The 26,714-nt window shown below is 36.6% G+C and overlaps 4 protein-coding genes and 1 long non-coding RNA gene across 5 annotated transcripts; 2 read left to right on the forward strand and 3 right to left on the reverse strand.

Moving 5' to 3' along the window:
- The first annotated feature begins 665 nt into the window (after positions 1-665).
- LOC112723553 (uncharacterized) lies at positions 666-3,174 on the forward strand. The gene has a single exon (XM_025774962.3). The coding sequence runs from the start codon at positions 1,041-1,043 to the stop codon at positions 2,952-2,954; it is 1,914 nt and encodes a 637-aa protein (XP_025630747.1). The 5' UTR covers positions 666-1,040; the 3' UTR covers positions 2,955-3,174.
- Positions 3,175-8,302: 5,128 nt separating this feature from the next.
- LOC112723554 (uncharacterized) lies at positions 8,303-9,700 on the reverse strand. The gene has a single exon (XM_025774963.2). It carries the CDS (start codon positions 9,441-9,443, stop codon positions 8,571-8,573), a length of 873 nt encoding a protein of 290 aa, XP_025630748.1. The 5' UTR covers positions 9,444-9,700; the 3' UTR covers positions 8,303-8,570.
- Positions 9,701-10,498: 798 nt separating this feature from the next.
- Positions 10,499-11,358, forward strand: LOC114924794 (uncharacterized). Its single transcript, XR_003812450.2, has 2 exons — positions 10,499-10,673; positions 10,947-11,358. It is a non-coding gene; the product is annotated as an uncharacterized lncRNA (long non-coding RNA).
- An 803-nt stretch (positions 11,359-12,161) lies between these two features.
- On the reverse strand, positions 12,162-13,037 carry LOC112723555 (histone H4). Its single transcript, XM_025774964.3, has one exon. The coding sequence runs from the start codon at positions 12,842-12,844 to the stop codon at positions 12,533-12,535; it is 312 nt and encodes a 103-aa protein (XP_025630749.1). The 5' UTR covers positions 12,845-13,037; the 3' UTR covers positions 12,162-12,532.
- Positions 13,038-25,527: 12,490 nt separating this feature from the next.
- LOC112723556 (histone H4) lies at positions 25,528-26,099 on the reverse strand. The gene has a single exon (XM_025774965.3). It carries the CDS (start codon positions 26,014-26,016, stop codon positions 25,705-25,707), a length of 312 nt encoding a protein of 103 aa, XP_025630750.1. The 5' UTR covers positions 26,017-26,099; the 3' UTR covers positions 25,528-25,704.
- Between the last annotated feature and the right edge of the window lie 615 nt (positions 26,100-26,714).

The following is a 26,714-nucleotide window of genomic DNA, read 5'->3' on the forward strand; positions in this document are numbered from 1 at the left end:
AATAAATAAATGAAAAGGATTTGAGGGGCTTGTAATTTGTAACAATGTTAATTTATGAATATAAAAGTGTTTAGCTCACTGGTGTTGATAACAATCAAGGTTTGAGATCATGAAATATGTTTTGTTGAAGAACAAATGAAACATCAAAATTCATTCCAAAAAGGACAAATTAAGCATCGTTGTAGGAAGAACTGATAATTCATTCATAATTATACTCGAGACTATGGCTGAACTTTATCCCTAACTTATAAATCGACGAAACTACAATATGATATACAGCAAAGCAAAATAATTAGACTCTCGGTGATGATTAGATGTTATCTAAACACGGTATAACTATCATTAGAATAGCAAAATGCATAATAATAATAATAATAATAATAATAATAATAATAATAATAATAATAATAATAAGAATAAGTCTAGGAGACTAGCAACTTTGTTAAATTCTGGTCAGTATATAACTAGCAAAGAAAAATGAGCCATTGGATGAAATCTCACATCAATCTTACACCATTAAAACCATAATTGATGGCTATTTGATGGCTACAAATCACAAAAGTTGTTGGCTCCTACCATTCCTCAAATAATAATAGCAGCTACAAATGGAATGGTGCTGTTCACTACAAACAAGATATGGGCCTGTCTATGGACTATTCGGCCCAATAAGTTGAGCAAAAAGAAGAAGAAATGCTGTAGATTTCCGAAGCGAGTCTCAGCTGTTCTGAATCAAACTGAGTCTACCTGTCCAAAAAAAAAAAAAAAAAAAAACTATTGAGTCTGATCTGATCTATCATCTGACAACTACACTCTTCCCTGTTTGAAAACGCAGTTCTTCACCTCTTCAACTTCCAAGCGACAATTCTCAAATCAAGAATGCCAAACGTTCCTTCAACCTCGATCAGAACCCTATCGACTCTACAATCCAATTAAGCTAGAGTAATGCTAATCGAATACTACACAAGTTCCCATTTCTGCAATTGCCAAAACCTGGATCTCTAAACCCAACCCTAACAGATCCAAATCCGTTATAACGGCCGATGTCTTGCTTGGCGCTCTCTCTACAACCGGCAAACGGATCTGACATCCTCCTCCAGACGCGCGAGTGGTTCCCACCCTCACGCGCCCTCGGTGCACTCTCCGCCTTCCGTCACACACGCCACGCTTTCGCCGCCAGCGCAAAGAACCCCAATGCCGTCCCCGATGACGCCTACGCAGCAGAGTCCATCGGCGATGACCCCCTCGCCGCGTCCAGTGGCCAGGTCATCGTCGGCGTCGAGAGTCGCTACCGAATCGTGTATCGCCTGGTCAACGGAATTTACGTCCTTGGAATAACCGTCGCCGACCATGATAACTCCGTTAACGTCTTCGAGTGCATTCACATCGTCAACCAGGCCGTCAGCGTCGTGGTCACCGCCTGTCGTGGCGTCGACGTCACGCCGGAGAAGCTCAGCCGCAAGTACGCTGAGATCTACATGGCTCTGGATATCGTCCTCCGCGGCGTCAGCAACATCCGCCTCGCCGCCATGCTCGCCACCCTGCACGGCGAATCTATTGCCAAGATGGTCCACTCTGCCGTTGACACTGAGAACAAGATCCGCGGAGCCGACACCTGGTCAGCCGTCGAGATCCACTCGCTCGAGCAACAGGCCGCGATCGATGCCTTCTCTGGCACCCGATTTGAGCTTCCGGCGGAGACGCTCCAGGCCGGTGATGAGGTCGCAGCTGCCATAGCTCCTGCCCCTGCCCCCGCCCCCGCCCCCGCCGAGAATCAGGACGAGGCGCAGCAAAAGCCGGAGGAGGCTGCGGCAGAAAAGGACCCTTTTGCCGCCAGTGACGCCATTAACAAGCCTCAGGATCTTGCGGGTGGGTTCAAGAAGACGAAGGATCCTTCTGCTACTGATTTGACGTTGGCATTGGCGGGGCTTGAGGTAACTACATTGCCTCCGCCAGAGGCGACACAGTCTACGCAGATAAATGTTGAAGGGTTTGAAGGGAATTATGGTGGGGTTGAGTTTGGTCAAGAGCAAGCTTCTATTGGTGAAGCTTTTGAAGGTTTCAATGATGCTTGGGGTGGTGGGCTTGATCCTTCGGAGTTTGTGGGTCCATCCAAGGCTCCCAAACCGCAAGGTCTAGGTGGGTTAGAATTGTTGCAGACAGGTCCTGATGCTGCAACTAAACCGGGTGCTGCCGGTAGCGGTGCTGGTACTCCACTTGATAATTTGGTGACAAGCATGAAGGGTCCTGAGATGTATATCTCGGAGGAGATTAGTGCAGAGTTTAGGGAATCATTGCTTGCAAGGGTTGGATTGATGGGTGTTGTTTACCTCAGGACTTTGCCACCTAAAACTGCTGGTGATAAGGAAACTGAATTCTCATTCCGGGTTGAGGGAACTAGTGCTGTTAAGAGATTTGCTTTGCAGAGTTCTCGTGTTAGTAGCCTTGGTAATGGGATGTTTCATGTAAGGACTGCAGCCTCAGAGGAGCCTATACCGATAATCAAGTATAGTTTGCTGCCGAGGCTGACACCATTGCCTTTGAGGGTTCGGCTTATAAAACGACATACTGGAAGTTTACTCTCTGTGATGATACAATATGCTTCAAACCCTGATTTGCTGACTCCTCTGACTGATGTTACATTCATTCTTAAACTGCCGGTTGACCCGACACTGTTGAAACTTTCACCAAAGGCCGTGTTGAATAGGACTGAAAAGGAAGTGAGGTGGCTTATTTCGGAGATCCCGTTAAAGGGCACTCCTGGAAGGTTGAGAGCTAGGATGCCGGTAGATTCTAGTGAAGGTGATGAAGAAATTGAGGTGGTTGGGTATGTGAAATTCTCTTTACAAGGAGCTCAATCATTTTCTGGAGTTAGTCTACGGCCTGCCTCTGAGGGTAAGACAGACTTTTATGAGGTTAGTCATAAATTGGAGAGTGGGGTTTACATGTGCAATTGATTTGTAATCAGATAGTTGATTATAAGGGGGCTGTATTTTTTTTTTCTCCTTTAATTTTGTTATAATGAGATTGTATGGTTTGGTTGGGTTGTGTTCATATAGCATTCTTGGATATTTGATCCTGTACTCATGTACCTTGCACTGATTAGTCTGAAAATCTTTGTTTCTTTGTGTTGTTGTCATATACTTCACATCAATGGATTTCACTTGTTCTTCACAATGCATTATTTACCACCAGAGATGACTAATTAATTAACAACACCTTCTGAAGATAGTAACAGCAACAGTATAGTATAGGTCCTAGCTATTAGATCTAGTATGAGTACTGATGTTTTCGTAATGTCACACTGAGCTGCATTTTTAAGAATCCTTCAAAATGAGCATTCTTGAGGCATAGCTAAGGTGCAACCATTGCTTCAATATTTGGCGGTTGCACGGATTCAAGAAACCAATTATCCATGCATCTCTTTAGTTGAACTCTAGGCAAGGATTTTGCTCTTAGCGAAGTATTAAGCTTGGACTGTACTAAGGCTTAGTTTGATAAAGCTTTTACTTTTCAAAAGTAGCTTATAAAAGCTAACTTTTAAAAGATGGCTTTTTAAAAGTTGTAGCATTTATGTTTGGTAAATCAAATTAAAAATTACTTTTAATAAATACAAGCAACAACAATTGCATTTGGTAAAATAGCTTTTAAAATTTAAAAATACTATAATATACATAAATGCAAGTATTAAATTTGAAAATTAGTTAACATGTGAGGTTATATTAGACTTTTAAATTTTGAAAAGCACAAGCCAACTTTGAAAAGCTCTATCTTAGGTGCTTTCAAAAGTACCTGATCTTTTAAAAGCTGCAAGCACAAGCACATGATCTTTTTTATTTACCAAACACAAAATAAGGTGCTTGAGCTTTTAAAAAGCACAAACACCTTTTCAAAAAGCTTTACCAAACCAAGCCTAAGTCTGGTATAGTAAATATTAGATGCTATAATTGGTATGTTGTTGATGACATTGGGGATGTGAAGTAAAGGTAACATGAAATCAGCTGCTAGTGCTTTCCTTAAATTTTCGTTTTTAAATACTTTGTTTACTCATCGGCATCACTTCGGATACTAGAGAACTTACCTATTTTTTAGGTCTTGCTTAAGAAATGTTGACTAACAACAATGGAACATTTCAACCCATCATTTTACTTCAGTAATGTCCATTTAGAAAGTGCAGACAAGTGTGTAATATGATCCTTTACAATCTTTTTATGGAATGGATATTGTCACTCTATTTTTTATAATGTCACTTCTAATTTGATAAGATTTTGTTGTAGATATGCTTTGTATTGAGAGTTAAATCTCCTAAATGGAAATGGTATTATCAAATTGATCCTGCATAAACATAATGATTACTGTCTTGTGCTATGGTCTTCATGTCAGAATTTTTTTAGGGTAGTCACGTATTGAGAGTGGAGTTCACATGCATTTGACCTCTAGAAAATGGGTAACTCTACGAATTGATATCTAGAAAATAATACTCATTATCCTCCTCAGCTTCCTGTAATTTTCAATTCGGATGTCATCCCATTATGGATCAGTTAAGAAGGAGGAGAATCAATCGATATTCTAATGTTTTGGAACATGAGTCAAATTAAGAGTTTGGTAACAGGGATCCATTTACAAGTATGGGAAGAGACCCTTGGGTATTTGAAATTCTAAACTTGCATTATGATAGGGTTGGTAAGAAGTTGGAAAGTGCAATGCATACTGAACTATTTTTTTATCCTTTCATATTTTCTTTTCTAGCAGTTTCTCCCCCACAATTATATAACCTTTTGATGAATTCAGCAGCAGCTTTTCCTTTAATTTTTACTGAATTATATATCCGAAAATGCTACAAAATCTAAACACATTTATCACGTATATATGTAAATTGAAAGTTTCATTTCAAAATTTATGAGCAGCTAAAGTATGGTGGATCATGTACTATACTATTGAGTTCATAGCACATGTGAAGAAATGAGTAATGTTCCAAAGGTGGAACCAATTAAAATTCAAACTTTTCTATAATACTGAATACTCCTTTCGTGTTTAACTAACTGAACACTTAAATTCCTTGATTAAGAAAATAACTGAAATATATTGGAGTTATAAAACTTAAAATGTAAATTACAAAATTATCTTCCATCCATTTATTTGACTGGTGTGATTGGTAAACAATAGTAATGTTACATTGCTGGGTTGATATGTATTTGTAGAAAAATAAAATTTTAAAAGTGAACACGAACGAAAATTAATTATCATTCGAAAACGGAGATTAATTATTTTAAGGTTGATTATCTTCCATTGATTTCGAACAATCATGCTTGTAATTGGTTTTTGCCACCTTATGGATGCTTTCTACTCATAGTACGGTGCTGAATTAGATTGATTGTATCTCTCTTATAGAAACCCTTTTTTTCCCATTTTCTTTAAGAAAGCTGTAAATGCATTTTGTTTCACTATCATTGTAGACACAATAATATTGGCCTTATTATTCAAAAGTATAGTCAAAGTTAATCTTTTTTATCCATACGCTACATTGATCTATGTTCATTGAGTGAAAATCATTGTTACATCAAGGTCGGGAACAGTCCCAAAAGTTGTAATAATAGATCATTTCATCATGTTCAACAAGCCATTGCTCACTTAACTCAGTTGATCCAAAGATGAATATAGTAAAAAAGTATCTATCCAATTATGAATGGCATATGCGCATGAACATAATTGTGTTAGTATTCGGTACTCACTAATAACTCTCTTAGCTTCCTTGCTTCAGAGGCAAGGCTTTCTTTCAATGTAATATCAGAGGCAACAAGCAGTGTAGACCCATAATATTATGGACATAATGGGACGAGTGGAGGCCTCGGCCCCAACTTTTAAAAAAAAAAATGATTAATAGTAATAAGTTATTAAGTATGATTTAATTTTTTAAAAAATTTATTTAATATTTAGTTTAATATAAATAAAAGTCTAATCTAACTTAAATATTAATAATTTTTAATATCTAAAAAGTAAGTAACAATATTAAAAAAATATGAAAAGATATTATTACTAATATTTTTAAATTAAATAAAATTTTTCAAATCTCATAAAGTGGATTTTTTTTTTCTTGTGAGCGTCTTTCTTGATTTATTTTGTATTAATTCTCTATGTTTCAACTACTACAACTAAAAAAATTTTTTCAGCTATGAATGTTGTGAAGAATAACTCAGAAACAAAATGAAAGATGAATTTTTTGCTAATTATCTTTTAATTATATTAAAAAAATTGTTGAAAAATTTGACACAGATTATCGATAAATTTTATGATATGAAAAATCGACCATTTCGTTAATAAAAAATACATACATATTTTTTATATTCTTTATCGATATATTTTTATAATACATTTTATATTATATATATTTTTTACATAATTTTTTAATATTATATATATTATTAATCCCATAATAATATTTCTGGATTCGTCCTGATTGAGTAGAGAATCTTTCGCTTCAAATAACTCATTGTCTTAGCTGATTTATTACTATAATTACCCAAGTTTTTTACCACTTATCTAGGTAATTAGTGTCACTAAACCCGAGAAAAGACCTGCTATCACGGAAGGTAAAGTGGAACACATTAACTCCAATTATTTAAACTATAGGTATATACATTTAGGTAACTAATAATTATTTCATCTTATTAATCATATCTCTCCTGTTCAAGTATTACTATTATGTATGTGCTGTTTGTTCCAATGAGGAATTGCTACTTGTCTCTTGTCTGCATGATAATCATTAGGAAAAACATAGATAGTACTATTAATAATAATCAAGAGAAAAGTGAAAATACAATGGAAATTAAAACCAATTGCGTTAGTGCAATACGTAGTGGTATATTGTTCTTATCAATGAAAGATTTTAGCTTTATATTGAGCATCGAGTAATGGTGGGGTCACGCATGTTTTGTTAATACACGCAACCAATATTCCATGTTTCGCCAATTATTCCATCATTTTAATTTGGGCAAAAATAAAAAACCGATCGCATGTCCTTCTTTGTTCAATTGTCCTTTATTGGTTCTATTTATTAAGAAGTCTCCATCCACTTCACGGGACTAAAATTATGTTGGTTCTTCAGTGGTTCTCAACGTGTAATGCAATGTATTGAATCCAACTCTGATATTTTCATCTCGTTTTAACTAAAGCTAACTGTGGTTATCTTGTAGTTTTCGGCTTAATAATAACAAGACAAGGAAATGGGAGCAGAAGGTAATTACTAATTAGTAGCATTATATGTCTTGTGTTAACTAAAAGGGATATTATTGTCCAACATTTGAGAAACATGGTAAAAGAAACAAAGTGAATTAGAATGTTAGAAGTTGATTTATTACTTTTACTTATACTAATTCGACAATAATACACTTTAACCACTGAAAAATTGAAAGATCCAAGATCTTAATTTCAGCGAAAGTAAAATTAGGCCGAGAGGACAATCTACAAGACATTTCGATACTTATGTTAGCTAAGTGTTTGAGAATGTGATTAGATTTGGATTTTATTACCTGCTGTATCATGGAATCGCCGTTTTTCAGCATTTAGTACCTTTATATCGTGCTTTTATTGTTACGATTTGGCAATTTCGTGACTTGATTGGTGTGACTGTTATGACATATCCAGCATTATCTCGTAACGTCGGATTTGTTAGATGTTCATTTGGTTATTATTTCGTTATACTATTATTTGTCTAAAACACTAACATAAAAATTTTAAAAGAATAAAATAAAATAAAATAAAAATAAAATATTATACATATTTATTATGTCTCTAAAATTCGTGTGGGGATAATATATCGCCACGAATAAGGAATTGATATAAAAAGTTTCACCTTCTCGTAAAGACATATGATCCTTGCTTCAAAAGCAAAAGCAATTCTGAGAAACAAAGGTGCCAAAGAGGAAAGAATCAATCAAATTTTGATTTCTTCAATTTTTTCCTCTTCACTACATTATTATTATGCAATAATGCTGGCTAACTTATGAAACTAGGAATAGGAAACACCATGTAATGCTACTTAATCCATGGTCAATTATGTTTAGGAAATTCGAAAGATTAATAGAGTTCGTTACTAAAATCAATTTGTTCCAAATAACATCATTCATCTCAAATTTTGAATTATGATGCCTATGTAACATAACATAAGGTGCCGTCGTTCTTCTTGTCATTGTCGGGGATCTCGTGATTATCATTCACTACTATTATTAATTGTCACCACCTAACAGACAAAAATAGTATAACTTCAATTTTAGAAAAAAGATAAAAGAAAGAAAATACTAAGTAATAATAAATAAACAAATCCTTTCATTTAGTCTGAGGGATTATGCCCTCATGGATTGCCACTGTACAGAATCTTCCCTTCTCCGTGAAGTCCATATCATTATATGATACTAAAATTCGCATTTTAATTTATCCTCACACCCAAGCAACACTTCAATGACTAAAATACCCCTTCGCATGCAAATAACAGTTGGTGTCACCCACCTAAATCCCCTAGGTCAATCACGTCACAATACCAAAAATAAAAAAAAGCGTGCACATCACGTGACCTCCTATGAAGCCTGCGGCAAAGCAAACGACGTCGTTACGGCCACACTGCTGTGGTCTTTGCAACTCAACGCCTTTAGAATCTTCCATGACACCTTGCCGGAGCTCCGGTTGGCGGCGCCGGAGTCCATCGCCGGAAACATCGCACCGGAGCTGTTCCGGCGAACCTGCCGATTCTTCATGTCGCTGAGCTCCATCTCCGGCGGAACCCTCATTGTTCCGAACACAAGAGAGTACCACCGCGGCTTCATTGCCTTCTTCGCCGTCGCAACCTCCGCAACACTCCTCGACGACAAATTCCGATCAACTTCCGGAACCTGCGATATGGCGGAGCTGGAATGCTCGTGTAGCCTTCGATAATCCAAGGACCTGCTGTTCCTCATCATGAAGCGGCGAGAACCGGTGGTGACACTGTTCGATCGAGTGACGACGGAGGAGAGTGACTCGGATCTTCGGCGACGAAGTGGCGGTTTCTTCGTTTCCACGACGTCGTGATTCCTCATATGGTTCTGCGTTGGTTCTTTGAACGGAACGAGTTTTCCGCAGAAGATGATGTCATCAGCGGGGCACATGTCGGAGCTGCTGCTGCTGCTGAATCCGCTGAAGAACTCGAAGAGCTCCGTTGTGTCCGTCATAGACGATGACGACGGTGGCGATCGACGAAGGATCTTGGTGAATGACGCGTCGTCCATGCTGTTGCACTTGCTGGCCGATCTGGAGTTTTGATTTAGCGGCATATCGCAGAGTGAGAGCGCTTCTTCTTCCTCTTCCTCTTGTTTCTCTTCCCCCATTGCTATTCCCTCTCTTTGTTCCTTCACTTCTTGAAATTCATTATAATTGTTGTTGTCTTCGATCATACGAGCATGCTCTTCTTCCATTATTGAAGGAAAGGTGAGAGAGAGAGAGAGAGGAATTGTTTTTTTTTTCTTTTCTTTAACTAGGGAAATGAGGCAAATGTTTGTTTATATATATATACACCAGTGGTTAATCGGAAACATTTCAAGTGCACCAGAACACTAATGCACCGATTGTTTTAACTGTTGATTTTAATTAATATATATTATATATATTTTTTATAATTTAAATGAACAGTTAAAATATATGGAACACCGATAATCTCGGTGCACTTGAAATATTTCCAATAGTTATATATATGTGACAATATGATATATTCACTGCAGTGTGATTATTATGAATTTGAGTGAAGAAAAAACAAAGAGGTTGGGGAATTATTAGTTTGCCCTTTTGCTTTTGTATCTTTTTTATTTTGCTTGGAGTATATGCAACGATATTTACGAAACAAGTTTATCCCTCTAGGTGCTTTTGGGTTAATTGTCGATGGGTTCTAGAGAAAAAAGGCATCTAGAAAGCCCAAAATAGTGAGGAGGGTGAAGTAAGGGAAGGGAATAGTGCATTGTCTATATCCACGAAAAAACAATTCCAAACCATTCTTGTGGCTGTAGTCACACTCAAGGCCTCTAGCATGAAGATGAGTTTTCAGTGCTTGGCGGTGCACCTTATCGTGTTCTTTTGGGCAATGGCTATAGCCACGGAACCTAATTAGAGTTGAGGAAGAAAATAAACAAAAACTAGGACCACATACACCTACGTAGATACAAATATAGACACTAGTAATATTATTATTAATTAGCAAATGGTCAAATAGACAAATAGAAACTACTCCAACTCTTTGCATACTCTGAATTCCATAATGTGTTGCAATTTGCAATAGAAAGTGATGGCTCCATCTACGAATAAAAAAAATCAAATATGTGCCGGCCTATTTTAGTTGGAATTTAAGCGTAGGTAGCCCATAACATTAAATTCGTTTGAGCGCTGCATTACATTTTTCTCTAATCTTGGTATTAATTGATGGTTTTGATCAAGTTTCATATTCTTTCGTTTATGAAGCTAATTTATTGCACGTGGAATTGGGGTTAGATGTTATCTTTGACAAAATAAACACCCTGAGGATGGTACCATGGATAGACCCGCCGTCGTGGACCTCTCCACTTTTGAATTGTATTCGATGACTGACTCAAAAGTACAGAAAAGCTAGATGACAAAACAAAGTGCACCAAGGCACATTATCATACAACAGTCAACCGGTAAGTGCTTTCTTTCATGAATGTGTTCTGCACTCAATAATGTGGGGAGTTAGAATACATTTACGAAACTAATTTTTATAAAAATATGGCGTATTAGAATGCTTTAATTCTTTACAGCAAAAGAAGAATACTTTTAGTGTGAGTTGTAAATATGTGAGATAAGGGCTTCTTACAATATATATTATATAGGAAGACCACTTATTTGATAAATGATCAAACACTCCAAAAGTTCTCCAGAATTTAACCATGCTAAGGTAATTTTATTTCCATCAGCGTGAGAGGAATGAGGATTTTTCGAAAGAGGAACAACACGATGATCATCTCTGTAAAGGTGTCAACCAAAGTGTCAACAATAAGTGCAGAAAAAAACTATGAATCAGAAGAATCTGAGGAAAGAAGTGTTGTGATTGTATTGACTCGACTGTTGGTTTATGATCCATCTGACCTCCCAATCATCATGTCATCTGACACTTAAGAAGATATTATTTAACATCAACCCTTTTTCAGAGCTTGTGCCAGGGACTAAGGGTGTTTGTTATCGATATCCAGATTATCTTAAGGTATTTATTAATCGGTCTTACCTAGTTTAACCTTAATCTTGTGAAGTTTGTAGTCATCCAAATTACTCATCCACTTGGTCAAAAGTCCATCCACATCTAGTCTTGAGAAATGTTTTTTCTGTTAATAGTGGATACCTCCCTCACCCCTAATAAAGATGTTTATCTGGAATATGTTACATGATGCAAAAATAAAATCCCACTGATGGCAAAGATAAGGGAAAATAAAGGTGAATGCAGAAAACAAGTTTGAGCTTAATATACAAAAAAAAAAAAAAAATTATAATACAGAAAGTTCAAGCCAAGCTTTCCTGAAGAAAGAACGAATTGGTTTTGTTGAATATTCCTGTGCATAAATAGTATGATGTTAAAACTTATCTGAGTTAAGAGTTAGAAGAGAAAGGGCTTGTAGTGAGCATCTAGACACACAGCCTTTCCTTCTCCCATTTTTCTACAAACTCAAACTCAAACTATCCTTGTTTTAAGAGAGGTAACAGCACAAGTAATTCAAATCCTAATGTGTCAGTAAATTCAAATCCTTCTCGAGCGTTATATTACTTGCGCAATTATTTTTCCTATGACCATCCTTCATTTATCGGAAAGACTGCAGAATCTAGAGCAATAAAAGTAAAAGTATCACCATTTTAGACTAATGAATCATGTACCATGCTTTATCAGACACTCAGATAACATTCAGATGCTGAATACGTTCAAAAACTACCCGAACGATTTCATTTAAGAGCAAGATGCGAACAGAGTGAGCGAATTCTGCTATCACGACAGAGTTAAACAAATGTGAACCTCATGCCATTGACCATCCAAACCTAACATTCTTCTGCGTACAATGCTCCGTTTATAATTCTACAGAGTAATATTCTGAACAATACAACAGCGTATCCTTTAAATTTAGGAAAGAACAATTTGAAAGAGATATTTAACGAAACATTCTCATTCAATTCAAATCGAATACAGAACCTCAAGATGGATTCAATAGGGGATAGCAACAGCTACGCTAACTTATATTCTGCATTCACAATACTCTGTATAACGAATTTAACAGAGCCAGAGCTACAAGTCTGAGCTGTTTCGAAAATGATATTGAATTAGATGCAAGATTTAACTAGGACTATAAATTTGCGAGATATTTGAGTTCGTCGAAACAATCCGTAGACAAATTAAAGAGCCTAATTGGAAATCTAATCCACAATACAATTATCGACAAAAAACAGAGCATAATAGAAAGAAGACGCAAATAAACCCTAATTCTAACATAGTGATAACAAATTCCCAATTCTGAAGAGTTTAGCCTCCAAATCCGTAGAGTGTCCTTCCCTGCCTCTTGAGAGCGTAGACAACATCCATGGCGGTGACAGTCTTGCGGCGAGCATGCTCAGTGTAGGTAACGGCATCACGAATGACGTTCTCAAGGAAGATCTTGAGGACGCCACGTGTCTCCTCGTAGATGAGGCCGCTAATACGCTTGACACCACCACGCCTTGCGAGACGGCGAATGGCGGGCTTCGTGATACCCTGGATGTTATCTCTCAGAACCTTGCGGTGGCGCTTTGCTCCTCCCTTTCCGAGACCTTTTCCTCCTTTACCTCTTCCAGACATGGCTGCTAGCTTTCTCTCGACAACGATGAGGTGAATACGGAACCGGAAAAGAATATGCTAATGAATGATGTGGTGAATGGGGAAGACGATATTTTATAGGGTTCGGATATGGATTTGTGGGCGTTGGATGAGTAGCGATCCGTGTGAGTGAGTGACCTTCAAATCTATGCCGTTGGATTCGTAACGATTGATTCTCATTGGCTGAAATGGTGTTCGGCGGATTTGAAATTTTGTAGGCATTCGGGGTAGCGGGCGCTTTTTTATTTTAATTTTTGTTGGGAGATGTGTCTTAAAGAAAACACGCCAAATTCCAAAGATAAGTGGAGGCAAAGTTGGCGCGGATTGAAGAATGAAGATTGACCCGCTTTCCATTTCGTGCCAATTTCCCTGTGAATCAAATGAATTTTCACAATTTTTTAGGCAAATTATTCCTCAAAATAACAAATATGTATTACTAATTTAGTATAAGTCAGATAATACATATTTTTTTTCCGAGTTTTAAAATAATGTGCTACACATTAGTCGACTTGAAAATTATAATTGAAATTTGAATTATTAACTTTTGTCGTCCGTTAAATTTGAAGGATTATTTATTAAAAAAATAAAGCACTATAATTTTAAAATATTTTTAACAAAAATTAATAAAAATAATATAATTAAATTAAAAATATTATAATAAACATTTTTTTAATGTATCTCTCAACTCTTATGTATTAGGAATTTAGGATGAACTATTTAAATAGTATCCAAAATATTATATCATTAACCAAAAATACTAACCACAAATAAAAGCTAAAAAAAAAATTATATAATTGGTCCAAATTTTTATAAGTGAACTTAAATAACTATTTAAAAGTTCATATAAAAAACCGAAAATATAATATGGTTTTAGAAACAAATGCAATAATTATTAAACATATAACAATTTCAAACATGCTCTAATAATAAGTGAAATACACTGTTGGTATTTGCTAACTCGTCTATGCTATGCTTGAAGTACATAGCAGGTCTAAAATTCGGATAAAGGAGGAGGGTTATATTAAATCTTTGACAACCATCATAAAAATTTAGTCGAATCTTCATGACATAAATCAAAGATATTATTGCGATAAAACTAGATTGTTGTTCAGAAACAACGCGATGTATGGCTCTCGTATAGTATCAAATGAGCAAGAGTCGTTGCATTGGTGTCCGCGTGTAGTATTAAATAAGAAAGGGTTCCCGTGATTTCGTGAACGGACGAGGATAAAATAAACTAGTTCACAAAGAAAAAGGTAAATGTATAGGTCGGAGCGACAGAAAGTTGAGATTTAGGACATGAAACATAAGTACTCTAACAGGAAAATTCATGGAGGTGGTAGATACCATGACAATGAAGAAGATTAACATCATGTATGTAATGACCCAACTTTCAGTACATCATGATCGTACCAAAAGTAAGGTGTTACCAACCTAATTCCTTTATTATCTATTTAATATTGAGTCTTTACACGTTAATCTATCAATAATTTTACTAAAAGTTAAAATACTTTTTCAACAAGAACAGAATATCGCATATCCACGTATTTAATATTAATAATATATTATAGTATTACATACAAAACTAATTACAAACCCTACCCCCTCTGAATAAAACTCCAACTAACAAGGCAAGGGGGAAAATACATTCTAACAACGACTCAACTTGCAAACATATTCTTCTATACTCTTGCAGTTTCATAATAAGCCTTCGCACCGATAGCTGAAAGGGGTGGAAATAGGGGGTAAAAATTGGAGAATTCTTAATAGGGTCGGGATTAGAAGTTAAGTTCATTTTATTCTTTATTATACTTAGCTAACATCAACAAAGTCTGGAATACAAACAACTTTTAACAAACCAAAGATACAAGTAAAAATAAATCAGAAAGCACACATGCACAACCATAACAAATCACAGAATGCAATGAAATCACAAGTCAGGAAGCATACACACACAATCATAGAAAAGTATACGTAAACGAGTATGATACATGTCTAGTATAATACCCCGATTCTCCACAGGATTCTCCTCAGAAATTCTGTGATAAGAAATTTGATAAATATTTGAGAATCACCTCATCATAAAATAATAAGGCGAATTTAGACTTGATAAGTGAAAAGAATAGATATACCTGAAAACCGTACCAAACAAACTCGATCATTTCATAACCAAACCGGTTTTTCTTCCATTATATAGCGATGATTTTCTTTTTCTTTCTCCACATTTTTTTTATCAAACGTCACAGAATATTATATCTTTAATTATTCATTTGATGAATTAATTAAAGAGAAGTACAAATATATCATTAAAGATTAGTCAAATATGAACCAATACATTAAACCGCTTTTTTTTTTCGATTCAACCGAACTATAAGCATACACATCATCAGGAACCTACATAATTAAAGCCTTAATCTTCTTCATCCTTCCTCTGATAACCGAAACAGAGAGAAACCCCCCAACCAAGGTTACACCTCTTGGTTTCCTCATGTCATGATGGGCTCTGATTAGGTGTTCTCTGTAGGAGAAACCACGCAACTCTCTTCACCACCTCATCCCACTTCTTCTTCTCCTATTTATATGTCCACCCCTTCTTTTGGGTATTCTTTTCAACACACAAAAAATAGAAACGGGAACGACAGAGCAGGAGAACGACAGAGGGAGTAGGGGTGACGCCAAAAGAAAGTTAAGGAGGAGTCTTTCCAATTCTTCTTGTTCACCATCAATCAGAGCAGCAAGAGGAACATAGTGATGGCATGAGATGGGGGTTGACCGAAGCTAAAAGGGCTTATCGAAGCTTCAATTTCATGTGGTTAGGGTTTCTAATTCAAGGAAGAGGCGCAAACAGGATTTTGAACTTCAAAAGAGGTAAGGGATAGGATTATAGATTGGCTATGGGTAATTGTTAGATGTGATCTTGATTGATGATGATGAACTAACTTAAGACGTATATATGTATGAAAGCTTTTTTGTAATCTTGTTGCTATTTTAATTTTGCCGTTAGTTTGCTATTTACTTTATATTATATATCTCTGATGATGTTTTGGTTGCTGCTAACGGGTTTACTAAGAAAAACATATGATAAAAACACGCTAACATACGTGATTCTGTTAGTACGAAAGGCTCATAGGTAGTAAATATTATCGAGTCTAGAATTTTATATGATTATTAAGAGGTGACACTTGATGACTAGCAGTGATCCAGACCTGTCGGAAATTTGGTTGTTACATCTAGCCCTATTGCAGGTAATGAGCTCATTTGTCGGTTTCGACCCGCACCCGACGCAATCCAACTCGCAAGTTTCTACTTCTTGCAGGCGCTAATTCTCCAGTTGAAGTATGTCGAACATGACCTCTACAAGTACTTGTAGGCGTTGATAGGGTTACGAATCGCAAAAAAATGAAGCCGAAAGTTTTTGTGAGGGTCACGGTTTCTTGCAGAAAAGTTTCGGTCTCTCTCTTATTTTCTAAGGCTCAGTGAATGAAATAAAAAATAAAGTAAAGATGATGATTAGTGGTGATTAGAAAAAGGGTCGTGTGTCATTTGGTTCGGTCACAAGCTCCCTCTCTTTTTTCTTTCTCCATTTGGTTCGGTCACTCGAGAAGAGAAATAAGAGATATGATGATGATATTAGATGGTAATGATATAGGCTAATGCTAATTGAGGTGTGAAGGTTCCAGAAGGTTTAGAGAATGAGGTTGAATCTATGGCCTTTTTCATTTTGATTAATTAAGCCTTAAAACATAAAAATAAAATTTGGCTTCAGTTTGGTCTGCACAGCATATTATGCAGGAGACAATTTCGATTTGTCTCACAAAAAATAGAAAATAGAACTAAAGCAGAGAAAAAAAGAAGTTGACACAGCCATATATCCTGGTTCAATTGCCTTGTGCCATGCAATCTACATCCAGTCTCCACCACAACGTTAGTGGAATTTTCACTATCTTTTAAGTATTACAAACACCAATTCTCTAGGACTCTACGTAATCCTATCTGAGACACTTCAAGCTCCAACCTGAACTTGATTTGGTTATGTAACTACCTAAACTAGACACACTAAGTGCTTACCCAACTTAGCAAGGGATACCTCTCAGGTACTTGATACAACACAGAAAATACAACAAAAAAAAATCTGAAATCACTCTTGGCTTTTCTCTCAAGTGTTTCACTCAACCTTTTTCATTCTATGGCTTTTTCATAATATCTTTCTTTCTTGCCTTTTACCTCTTAAAGAAAACAAAGAAATATATGCATCAAAATAGAAACACAAGCAATAAACAATGAAGGAGATGATGATTCACAAGACTTCAAAACATTGTTCTTCATCTTGGCAGAGTGCTCTCTTTAGTGTAGGTGCAATGCTTCCAAGACTTCAAACTCAGTAGTGAGGATTCACCCTTTGCTCTTTCTCTCGGGTTCTCTCTCTTTGTCCAAAATAGAGAAGCAATTTTCTTTTTGTACCTTATGCTGAGAGCCAAATAGGGTTTATCTCTAGTCAACTCCTTGGACTTTGAGATCTCAGAAATCATGCCTCCTTTTTCTTCAATCATCTCCAAAATTAGGAATTTTGAAACTGCTTCATTTGCTTTGACCGAGGTCCACTGAGTATAAAAAAGATGTCTTCTTAGTGACAATCCCAAATCCACACCTTTGATAAGGTGCTTTGGCTCCAAGTAACACTTTGAGCTATTGATTTAAAGCAAAGCTAATCCATCCCCAGTTTCTTCTTCTTTCCAGAAATGGTGTCGCAGAGAGTAGGAGAAGGAGTGAAGAAATCAAATTGTATACAAATGGAAGTTATTTACCTTTAACATTTGACTTTGTTAAACATGCTTTGATTAGAGTGATATGACCTTGCTTTCATGATGAACCTTTCTCTTTCTTTCTTCTCTGGTGAAAGAACTAGGAAGAAGAAACTCTCTCTCTTTCCACAAGAATCTAACTGAAGTAAGAAATGTGAACGTTGGCTTCAACTTGGATGAATTGCATTGGGCTTGGATTTTCTTGTCAATTCATTCGGCCCAATAGATATGTTTGTTACTTTCACTTGGGCTTCGATTGAAGATATGGGCAGCTCCTCTTTTCTTGTTTTTTTGTTTGTTTGGGATGCTTTATTTAATTGGCCTGCATCATCAACAAACTCTCTTTTTCTTCTCTGTGTTATACCCGAAGGACACTTAGGATTCCAACTGTTGATTTCTTCCTTTTGGAAAAACTACATGGGTGATGTGAAAGAGAAAAGAGAGAAAAAATAGAATTTTAGTTCGGTAGTGGTGGAAAGGTTCAGATGCAAATGAAGTTGTATTTCTTCTTGGACTTGTTATGAATCATGGGCTTGATTCATCATTTTATGACCTGAAGCCCTCCTTGATTTCTCATGGAGCCATCCACTTGTTTTATGGATCTGGAGAGTTAGTGGACTTCTCTTTCTCCTTGTTACTATATCCAAAACAACATAAATTCCTATTTGAACTTGGTTTGGGCTGCTGCATAATTATTTTGGGCCTGCATCACTAAATGAAATAATTAAACCCAATTGGGTAGTTAACCCAATAAATCAATATTTATCATCATCATTAAATTAATTGTATTCTTAACTCAACAATCTCTCCCTTAATGACAAATATTATATATGAGGTAATAATCAAAGGAATTGAAATAGAAAAAAAATTCACAGACTTTCCTTTAATGATACCAATTTAACTTGATGTGCTCTCCCTCTTTTTCATAAGGGTAACTCCCCCTTAATGTATGCTTATCACTAAACTTGAGGATACAATCAATAATGCCAACAAAATAATCCAATGTATATATATGTTTATCTAAAATTCTATGGTTGCACAAAAGCATAATAATCCATACAAGCAAATATTACAAACTGTTTAAAATAGTTTTGTATGACATCATGGTAAGCAACAATTCATCAGCACAAGCACAATAAAAAAACCTATTAATATCCATGAACTAACAATGGCTTAGAGTTAAATAAGTTCATATCACAAATACAAGACTAATCTAGAGGGATGGGACCAAGAGACAAGGGGTCCTGGTGGTAGAACGCGAGTGTAAAAGAAAAGATAAAGACAAAAAGGGAGTGCTTTAAGGAGTGATCTTTGTGCTGTAATGCAAATAATTGGGAAAAATATAAAGCGACTAACAAAGAGACAAAAGTAACTGTAAGTGAAGTAAGAACAAGAGCATATGAAAGTCTCTACTAGTCTTTAGGCACGGAAGAAGGAGAAAAATGTATATATAGAATCGCAAAGAGCCGTGAAAAAAGAACAATAGACTTTGATCAGGTTAAGTGCATAAAGGATAAAGACGGAGATGTTTTGGCTCAAGCGGAGAATATTAATGAAAGGTAGAAGAGCTACATCAACGAGTTATTTAACGGATAACAGAAGACTCTTCCGAGTCTCGGTCGGTTATGCACGAGGCTATAAGGCAGATGAAAAATGGCAAGGCAGTAAGACCCGATAATATTCTGATTGAAGTTTGGAAGAGTTTTGGAGAGAAAGGCTTCAGTTGGTTAACCAAGCTTTTTAATGATATTTTAAGGTCAGAAGATTTTAGATGAGTGGAGAAAGAGCACATTGATACATATCTACAAGAATAAGGGATATATACAAAGTTGCGAAAAAAATAGAGGGATCAAGCTCATGAGTCATATTAGGGGTGGCAAAACGGGCTGGCCCGCCCCGCCCCGCCCCGCCCCGCCAAAGCCCGCCCAAATATGGGGCGGGCTGGCCCGCCCCGCCAAATTGATATGGGCTCAACTTGCTACCCCGCCCCGCCAAAGGGCGGACTGGCGGGTTGGCGGGCTGGCCCGCCTCTTTTTTTTTTTTAACCATTTTTTTTATGATAAAATTAAATTTAACGCACTAAGAACTAACAATTATTTTATTTTATAATAAAATTATTTCATCGAATTGGTTTTTTAATATATAGAGTAATATTCTAAATTAATTATTAATCCATAAAAAAATTATAATTAACCATAATAATTTTTTTGATTGAAATTAGCAATAATAAAAATAACATAACAAATAATAAGTCTCAAAGTCTCAAACATAACTGCATAATAATAACAAAACAAACATATAATCCACACATAAATCCTACTATAATTAAAACAAAACACAACATAATTCATAAATCAACAAGATACCCAAAAAAACCTTAAATCAACACACATAAATTAATTATCAACTTCTAAATCAACAAAATTTGAATCTGATCCAGAAGTTGAAACACCGCCTCGCCTAGCACCTTGAGGATTCACATCTTCACTTTCGCCTTCACCTACAATTAGAAGAATACCCGAATTTAGAACAAGATATAAATACTTAAATGTCATATAAATATTAAATTAGTAACTAACAATGTAATTACCATCAACAAAGCCTTTATTCCAATTGCGAGTACAAATCACAGCCTCAACATTTTCTGGCAACATTCGACTTCTATATTTGTTAATGACATGAGCTCCAATACTAAAGGCAGATTCCGATGCAACCGTAGTAATTGGAATACTCAATAAGTCACGTGCCATGATTGATAACTTCGGATAACGACTCTCATATAATTTCCACCATTCCAAAACATCTAAATCTTCAAAGCAATCCTTTGACAAAAGTGGCTCCTCCAAGTATGTATCAAGTGGATTCTTTCCACTAGAGACCTCAGCTTGATGGTTACGTTTCATCAATTTCTATCAAAATAGAAATAATCACATCTTGTTAGGATAGAATAATGACAATTAATAAGAGAATTTAAATATGTTAGACATTACTTACACCAACAATCGCAAGTCGCTTCTTGCTTGCACTTTTAGGGGTATGGGCCATGGATGAAGATTGATTACTAGGTCCTTGTGCTTGAACAGTTGGAAGAGAATTCTTGTCATATTTTTCAAAAAGCTTATATAATTTCTTTTTCACATGTTCCACCTTCCCTTTTGCAGTCTCAACATCAATCTCTTCATACATAAGCTCTAAAGTAGAAATCTTAAGTCTAGGATCAAGAATAGCACCAAATGCAAGAATGACACTATACTTTTCCCAATACTTCTTAAATTTGTTCATCATCTTTTCTCCCATGCTCCTTAGAAGCTCATCTTCACTTCTCAAACTTCCCATCAAAACACATTGAATATGATAGACTTGTAGAAAATACAAATTTGAAGTAGGGTAAGATGTGCCAGAAATCAAATTAGTAGTTTCATAAAAGGGGTATAAAAATTCACATATCTTTTCAGCTCTCCCCCATTCATCAACCGAAGGACAATACTTATAAGCATGGTCGGTTGCCTTCAAATACTCAAAGGCCTTCCGATACTTGATAGCACTTTCGAGCATAATGTACGTAGAATTCCATCGAGTAGTAACATCTAGATGCAACCCACTTGTAAAAGTCAAACCCTGAATCGCTGAAACACATTCTTTAAACCTTATCATTCTACTCTCTGATCCCCTTACATATTTCACACTTTTCCTAATCTTATCCAGTGCATCATGAGCAATTTTTAATCCATCTTGCACAATAAGATTCAAGATATGAGCAGAACATCGAATATGAAAGAACTCCCCATCACACAACAACCAATCATGCATATTTAATGTACTTTTCAAATGATCTTGGCATGTATCATTAGCAGATGCGTTATCTAGTGTAAGAGTCATAATCTTCTTTTCAATTCCCCATTCATTTAAAAGCTCAAAAATCTTGGAAGACAACTCAAATCCCGTGTGAGGAGGAGGCATATGACAAAAACTCAAAATTTTACTTTGCAATTTCCAATTCAAATCAACAAAGTGAGCAGTTAGGCATAAATAACCCTCTGTAGTGATGGATGTCCACAAATCAGAAGTCAAACAAACTCTATTAGGAATGGCTAATAAAGTACTTTTAAGCTTATCTTTTTTCCTTAAGTAAATTTTCAGCACATCCTCCTTAAGAGTATTTCTAGTAATTAGGCCTAGAGTTGGACTGATGTATTTTACCCAATTCCTAAATTTCTGATTTTCAACAATAGAAAAGGGAACATCACAATCAATCACAAAGGCAGCAAACATCTCACGCGATACATGATTATCTATCTTGAGAGCCCCCATTTTATTTTGCATTTCTATCAAAGTTTGACCAATATCCTCGAAGTCTATTTTCACGCACCTGTCTAAATGACGCTTAAGTGTCGATGTCCCATATTGTTTACCACCAGCCTTAAACTTCTGTTTGCATCCATCACATTGAGCACGATCTATTCCATCATCACCAGGTCCAAGCTTTGTGAAATATCTCCACACATCAGATGTTGTTGCCTTCGTCTTTTTCTTTCTAATATCTTCAGTCGTTTCAGATCTTTCCATATTTTCAGGATTTTGTGTTGCATTTCCACCATCAACTTCCATAGAGACAGAATTATCCATTACAGAATCAACAGCTCAATCTAAATAATCTCAATACATAAAAATGTTTAAATCAGTCAAAAATATTCAAACAATAATCAAACATAATCAATAAGTAATTTAGTACTAACTAAATAATACCCAGTTGCAGAAACATAATCAAATCAGGCAGAAAAACAATATTCAAAGTTTCAAACATAATCAAACAATAATACCCAGTTGCAGAAAACTCAAATCAGGCAGAAAAAAAATAATATTCAAACATAATCATAATACCCAGTTGCAGAAAACTCAAATCAGGCAAAAAAACAATATTCAAACATAATCAAACAATAATACCCAATTGCAGAAACATAATCAAATCAGGCAGAAAAACAATATTTAAAGTTTCAAACATAATCAAACAATAATACCCAGTTGCAAAAAACTCAAATCAGGCAGAAAAACAATAATACCCAGTTGCAAAAAACTCAAATCAGGCAGAAAAACAATATTCAAACATAACATAATCAAACAATAATACCCAGTTGCAGAAACATAATCAAATCAGGCAGAAAAACAATATTCAAAGTTTCAAACATAATCAAACAATAATACCCAATTGCAGAAAACTCAAATCAGGCAAAAAAATAATATTCAAACATAATCAAACAATAATTCCCAGTTGCAGAAAACTCAAATCAGGCTGAACAAATTGACATGGAAAATGTAAATCACTTACTGTAATGGCAGAGCCGTCGAGCAGGAAGAGGAGGAGAGAGGAGCGATTCCAGGAGTCCGCCAGTCACAGAACCGCCGAGCAGAGGCACCGACGAGACAAAACTGCCGACGACGACAGGAGGAGAGAAAGGAAGAAGAGAGGCAGAGGCGCCAGAGAGGAGCGAGTGAGGAAAGGCCGCCGCAGGGAGGAGCGAGTGAAGAGGGAGCCGAGCTGCTGAGGAGTGAGGAGGAGCGAGTGAGGAGGGAGTGGGTCAGCGAAAGGTCTGGCCGGCGGGGGTGTGGGTGTGGCTGAGCTGAGTGACCGGCGCTACTGCGTTAGGTCGGGTGTGGCCGTGTGGGTGTGCCGTCTGCCGTGTGGGTGTGGCTGACAGGCTGAGAAGGACTTCAGGAGGCACCGAGGCGAGGCAGCTCCGCAGTCCACAGTAGCACCGTGTGGGTGTGGGTGTCACAGGTGTGGGTCTGCCGAGGAGTGAGGACAGACAGGGAGCTGAGCTGTTGAAGGATGAAGCCAGGGGTCAGGGTCCGTCGTTCTGAGGTCTCACCGTCTCTGGCATCTCAGGGAGTCAGGGTCGCCGGTCAGGGAAACTGGGAAAGGAGTAAGGGACGAAGGGTTAGGGGGCTAGGGCCGGCTGTTTGTGGGAAGGAGGAGAAGGAAAACCTAATTTTCCTATTTATATATCACTTGCAAATTTACGAAATTACCCTTTAAAAAAACAATATGTCAGCCCGCCGGGCCAGCCCGCCCCGCCCCGCCTTGGCCCGCGGTTTTGGCGGGTTTTTAAAATTTGGCGGGTTCAAAATCTCGCCCCGACCCGCCGTTTTTGGCGGTTTTGGCGGTTTAACCCGGCGGGTTCGACCCGTTTCGCCACCCCTAAGTCATATCATGAAGTTATGGAAAAGGGTGATAGAACGGAGGTTGAGACAAGAGGCACAAGTAACAGAGAATCAATTTAGTTTTATGTCAGACAGATCCACCACTGAAGCGACATACCTGTTAAAAAGGATGATAGAGATGTATCGTAGTAATAAAAGGGATCTACATATGGTGTTTATTGATTTGGAAAAAGCGTACGATAGGGTGCCAAGGGAAGTCTTATGGAAAGTTTTAGAAAGGAAGAGAGTAAGGATCGCATATATTTCTATAAGATTACACTAGAGATAATCCTTAAGTCCATACTTTTTCACATTAGTTTTGGAAGTACTTATAGAGCATATCCAAGAGCCTGTATCATGGTGCATATTTTTTGCCAATGATATCGTTCTTATGGGAAAGTCAATAGAAGACTTAAATAAGAAGTTGGATTTATAGAAAGAAGCTCTAGAAGTATATGGTCTGCGCACAAACTGTAGCAAGACGGAATATATGGAATGTAAGTTCGACTACCGAAGGGAAAATCCTAATATAGAGGTGAAGATTGGAGAAACATCCTACAAAAAGTTAAAAGTTTTAAGTATCTTGAATGCATTATGCAGGATAATGAAGATATTGAATATGATGTAAATTATAGAATCCAAACAGGTTGGTCAAAATGGCAGAGTGCGTCTGGTTTTATATGTGACAAAAAAGTACCTTTAAAATTTAGAGGTAAGTTCTATTGCACTGCTATCAGACCGGTTATGCTTTATGGTACATAGTGTTGGGCGGCCAAAGAAAAGCATGAACATAAGTTAAGTGTGACAGAAATGAAAGTGTTGAGATGAATGAGTGATCATATGCGATTAGATATAATAAGGAACGAAAATATAACAGAGAGAGTTGGAGTAGTATCTATTGTAGAAAAAATAGTAAAATCGCATATTAGGTGATTTGGACATGTGAGAAGAGGAGCGCCAGAACAATCAGTTAGGAGAGTGGATAAGATAGATGATAGATAAAAGGTGAAAGATAAAGAAAAACATAAGAATACTATATATGAGGTGGTCAAACGATATCTACATGTAAACGATCGCTCTTTAGGGATAATATATGATAGAGTTCAATGATATCGTTTGATCCATATAACTGACTCAAGTGACTCTACCTAATGAGACAAAATTTTGTTGTTGTACACTTGGTATTTGCTAATATTTGTGAGAGAATACCTTTTTTTTTTTAATTATTCCGAGAATACTCTGATTTCATATGGTAGCCGAATAAAAAGCCAGATGCAACACGATTTTCTTTTTTGCTCACAAGTGTGGTAACTTATTTATTACAATTTTACAACTTTTAACAAATTCAGATCTAAAGTAGTCTTGTTGAGAATTTGAGCTTCTAATAAGTTATACCTTACCGATTGCCTCAATTTAAAATAGCCTTGTCAAACATTTAGATGAAAATACTAAAAACAAAACCTATTAAGATGCACTAAATCACATTTATGTTACAAATCAAAATTCACATTAATCTTACATAAGAACAATCCTCCAAGCATAACATTATACAAAGATAGAAGCTAGTACCCAAAAACAAATAAATATTCAGATAATAAGAATCTGCAAGCTACAACAACAAAAAAAGAGCCAATTGAACTAATAAAAGTCAGCACATTCAGAAAATAGGAAACAATCAGTTTTCATTTATACCACTGATAGTAAAAGCCTTACACCATTCATTCAAAGAGTCATAATCTCGTATCAACAAAACAAGTCCCTAAAGAGGGACATCCAGAAAATCGAATTTAAAACTAGGAAAATAAATCTAAACCCTAAAATCCCAAATTAAGAGAAGTTCATTTAGCCTCCAAATCCATAGAGGGTCCTGCCCTGCCTCTTGAGTGCGTAGACGACATCCATGGCAGTAACTGTCTTACGGCGAGCGTGCTCGGTGTAAGTGACGGCATCGCGAATGACGTTCTCAAGGAAGATCTTGAGAACGCCACGTGTCTCCTCGTAGATGAGACCGCTGATACGCTTGACACCACCACGCCTTGCAAGACGGCGAATGGCGGGCTTGGTGATACCCTGGATGTTATCCCTCAGAACCTTACGGTGGCGCTTAGCTCCTCCCTTTCCGAGGCCCTTGCCACCCTTTCCTCTTCCGGACATGGTTGATAGCTTTTTGTTGAGGCAAATAATACGATGTGGAATTAATGGGCAAAATATGACGAGTTAAAATGTGGAGGATCTGCGAGGTTTTATAAGGTATGATGGTTGGGTTGGGTAGTGATCTGTGTGACGGAGTTGTTTGTAAAGGGGGATCGTTGGATTTGGAATGCTTCATTTTGATTGGCTGAAATGGTAATGTAGGCATCGCGGGGGATTTGAAAATTTGGAATTATTTAAGGGTAAATACCAAAGACCGCTCTTCTCATTTTTATTTGAAAACGACTAATAAATTAGAGTAGTGCTGCCAGCATACGATGTGTACAATGGGCTAAATCTTTGGTCCATGAATAAAATGAACATCACTCATACTATCTAGAATAACTATCCGGATATTAGGGATAATAAATATCTCATGTCATAAAACCATTTATCCCAAAAGCTTAAAGCTGATTTTGGAGTTCACTAAAGATCAAACTCTTGACTTTTTGGATCTAGAAATCTAATATCATATCATGAAAGCACTCAACTTTTGACTTTTCGGATCTAGAAATCTAATACCATATCATGAAACCACTCATTCCAAAAGCGTAACCTGACAGGACAATGTAACACTAATGATCATATCTCTAATACTTCCTAAACCTTCATTGTACACATTATACGCATAAGCCATTGGCTCCCTATATTTATTCTTTCTA

The sequence above is a fragment of the Arachis hypogaea genome, chromosome 11 (assembly GCF_003086295.3).
Source record: "Arachis hypogaea cultivar Tifrunner chromosome 11, arahy.Tifrunner.gnm2.J5K5, whole genome shotgun sequence".
NCBI classification, from domain to species: Eukaryota; Viridiplantae; Streptophyta; class Magnoliopsida; order Fabales; family Fabaceae; genus Arachis; species Arachis hypogaea.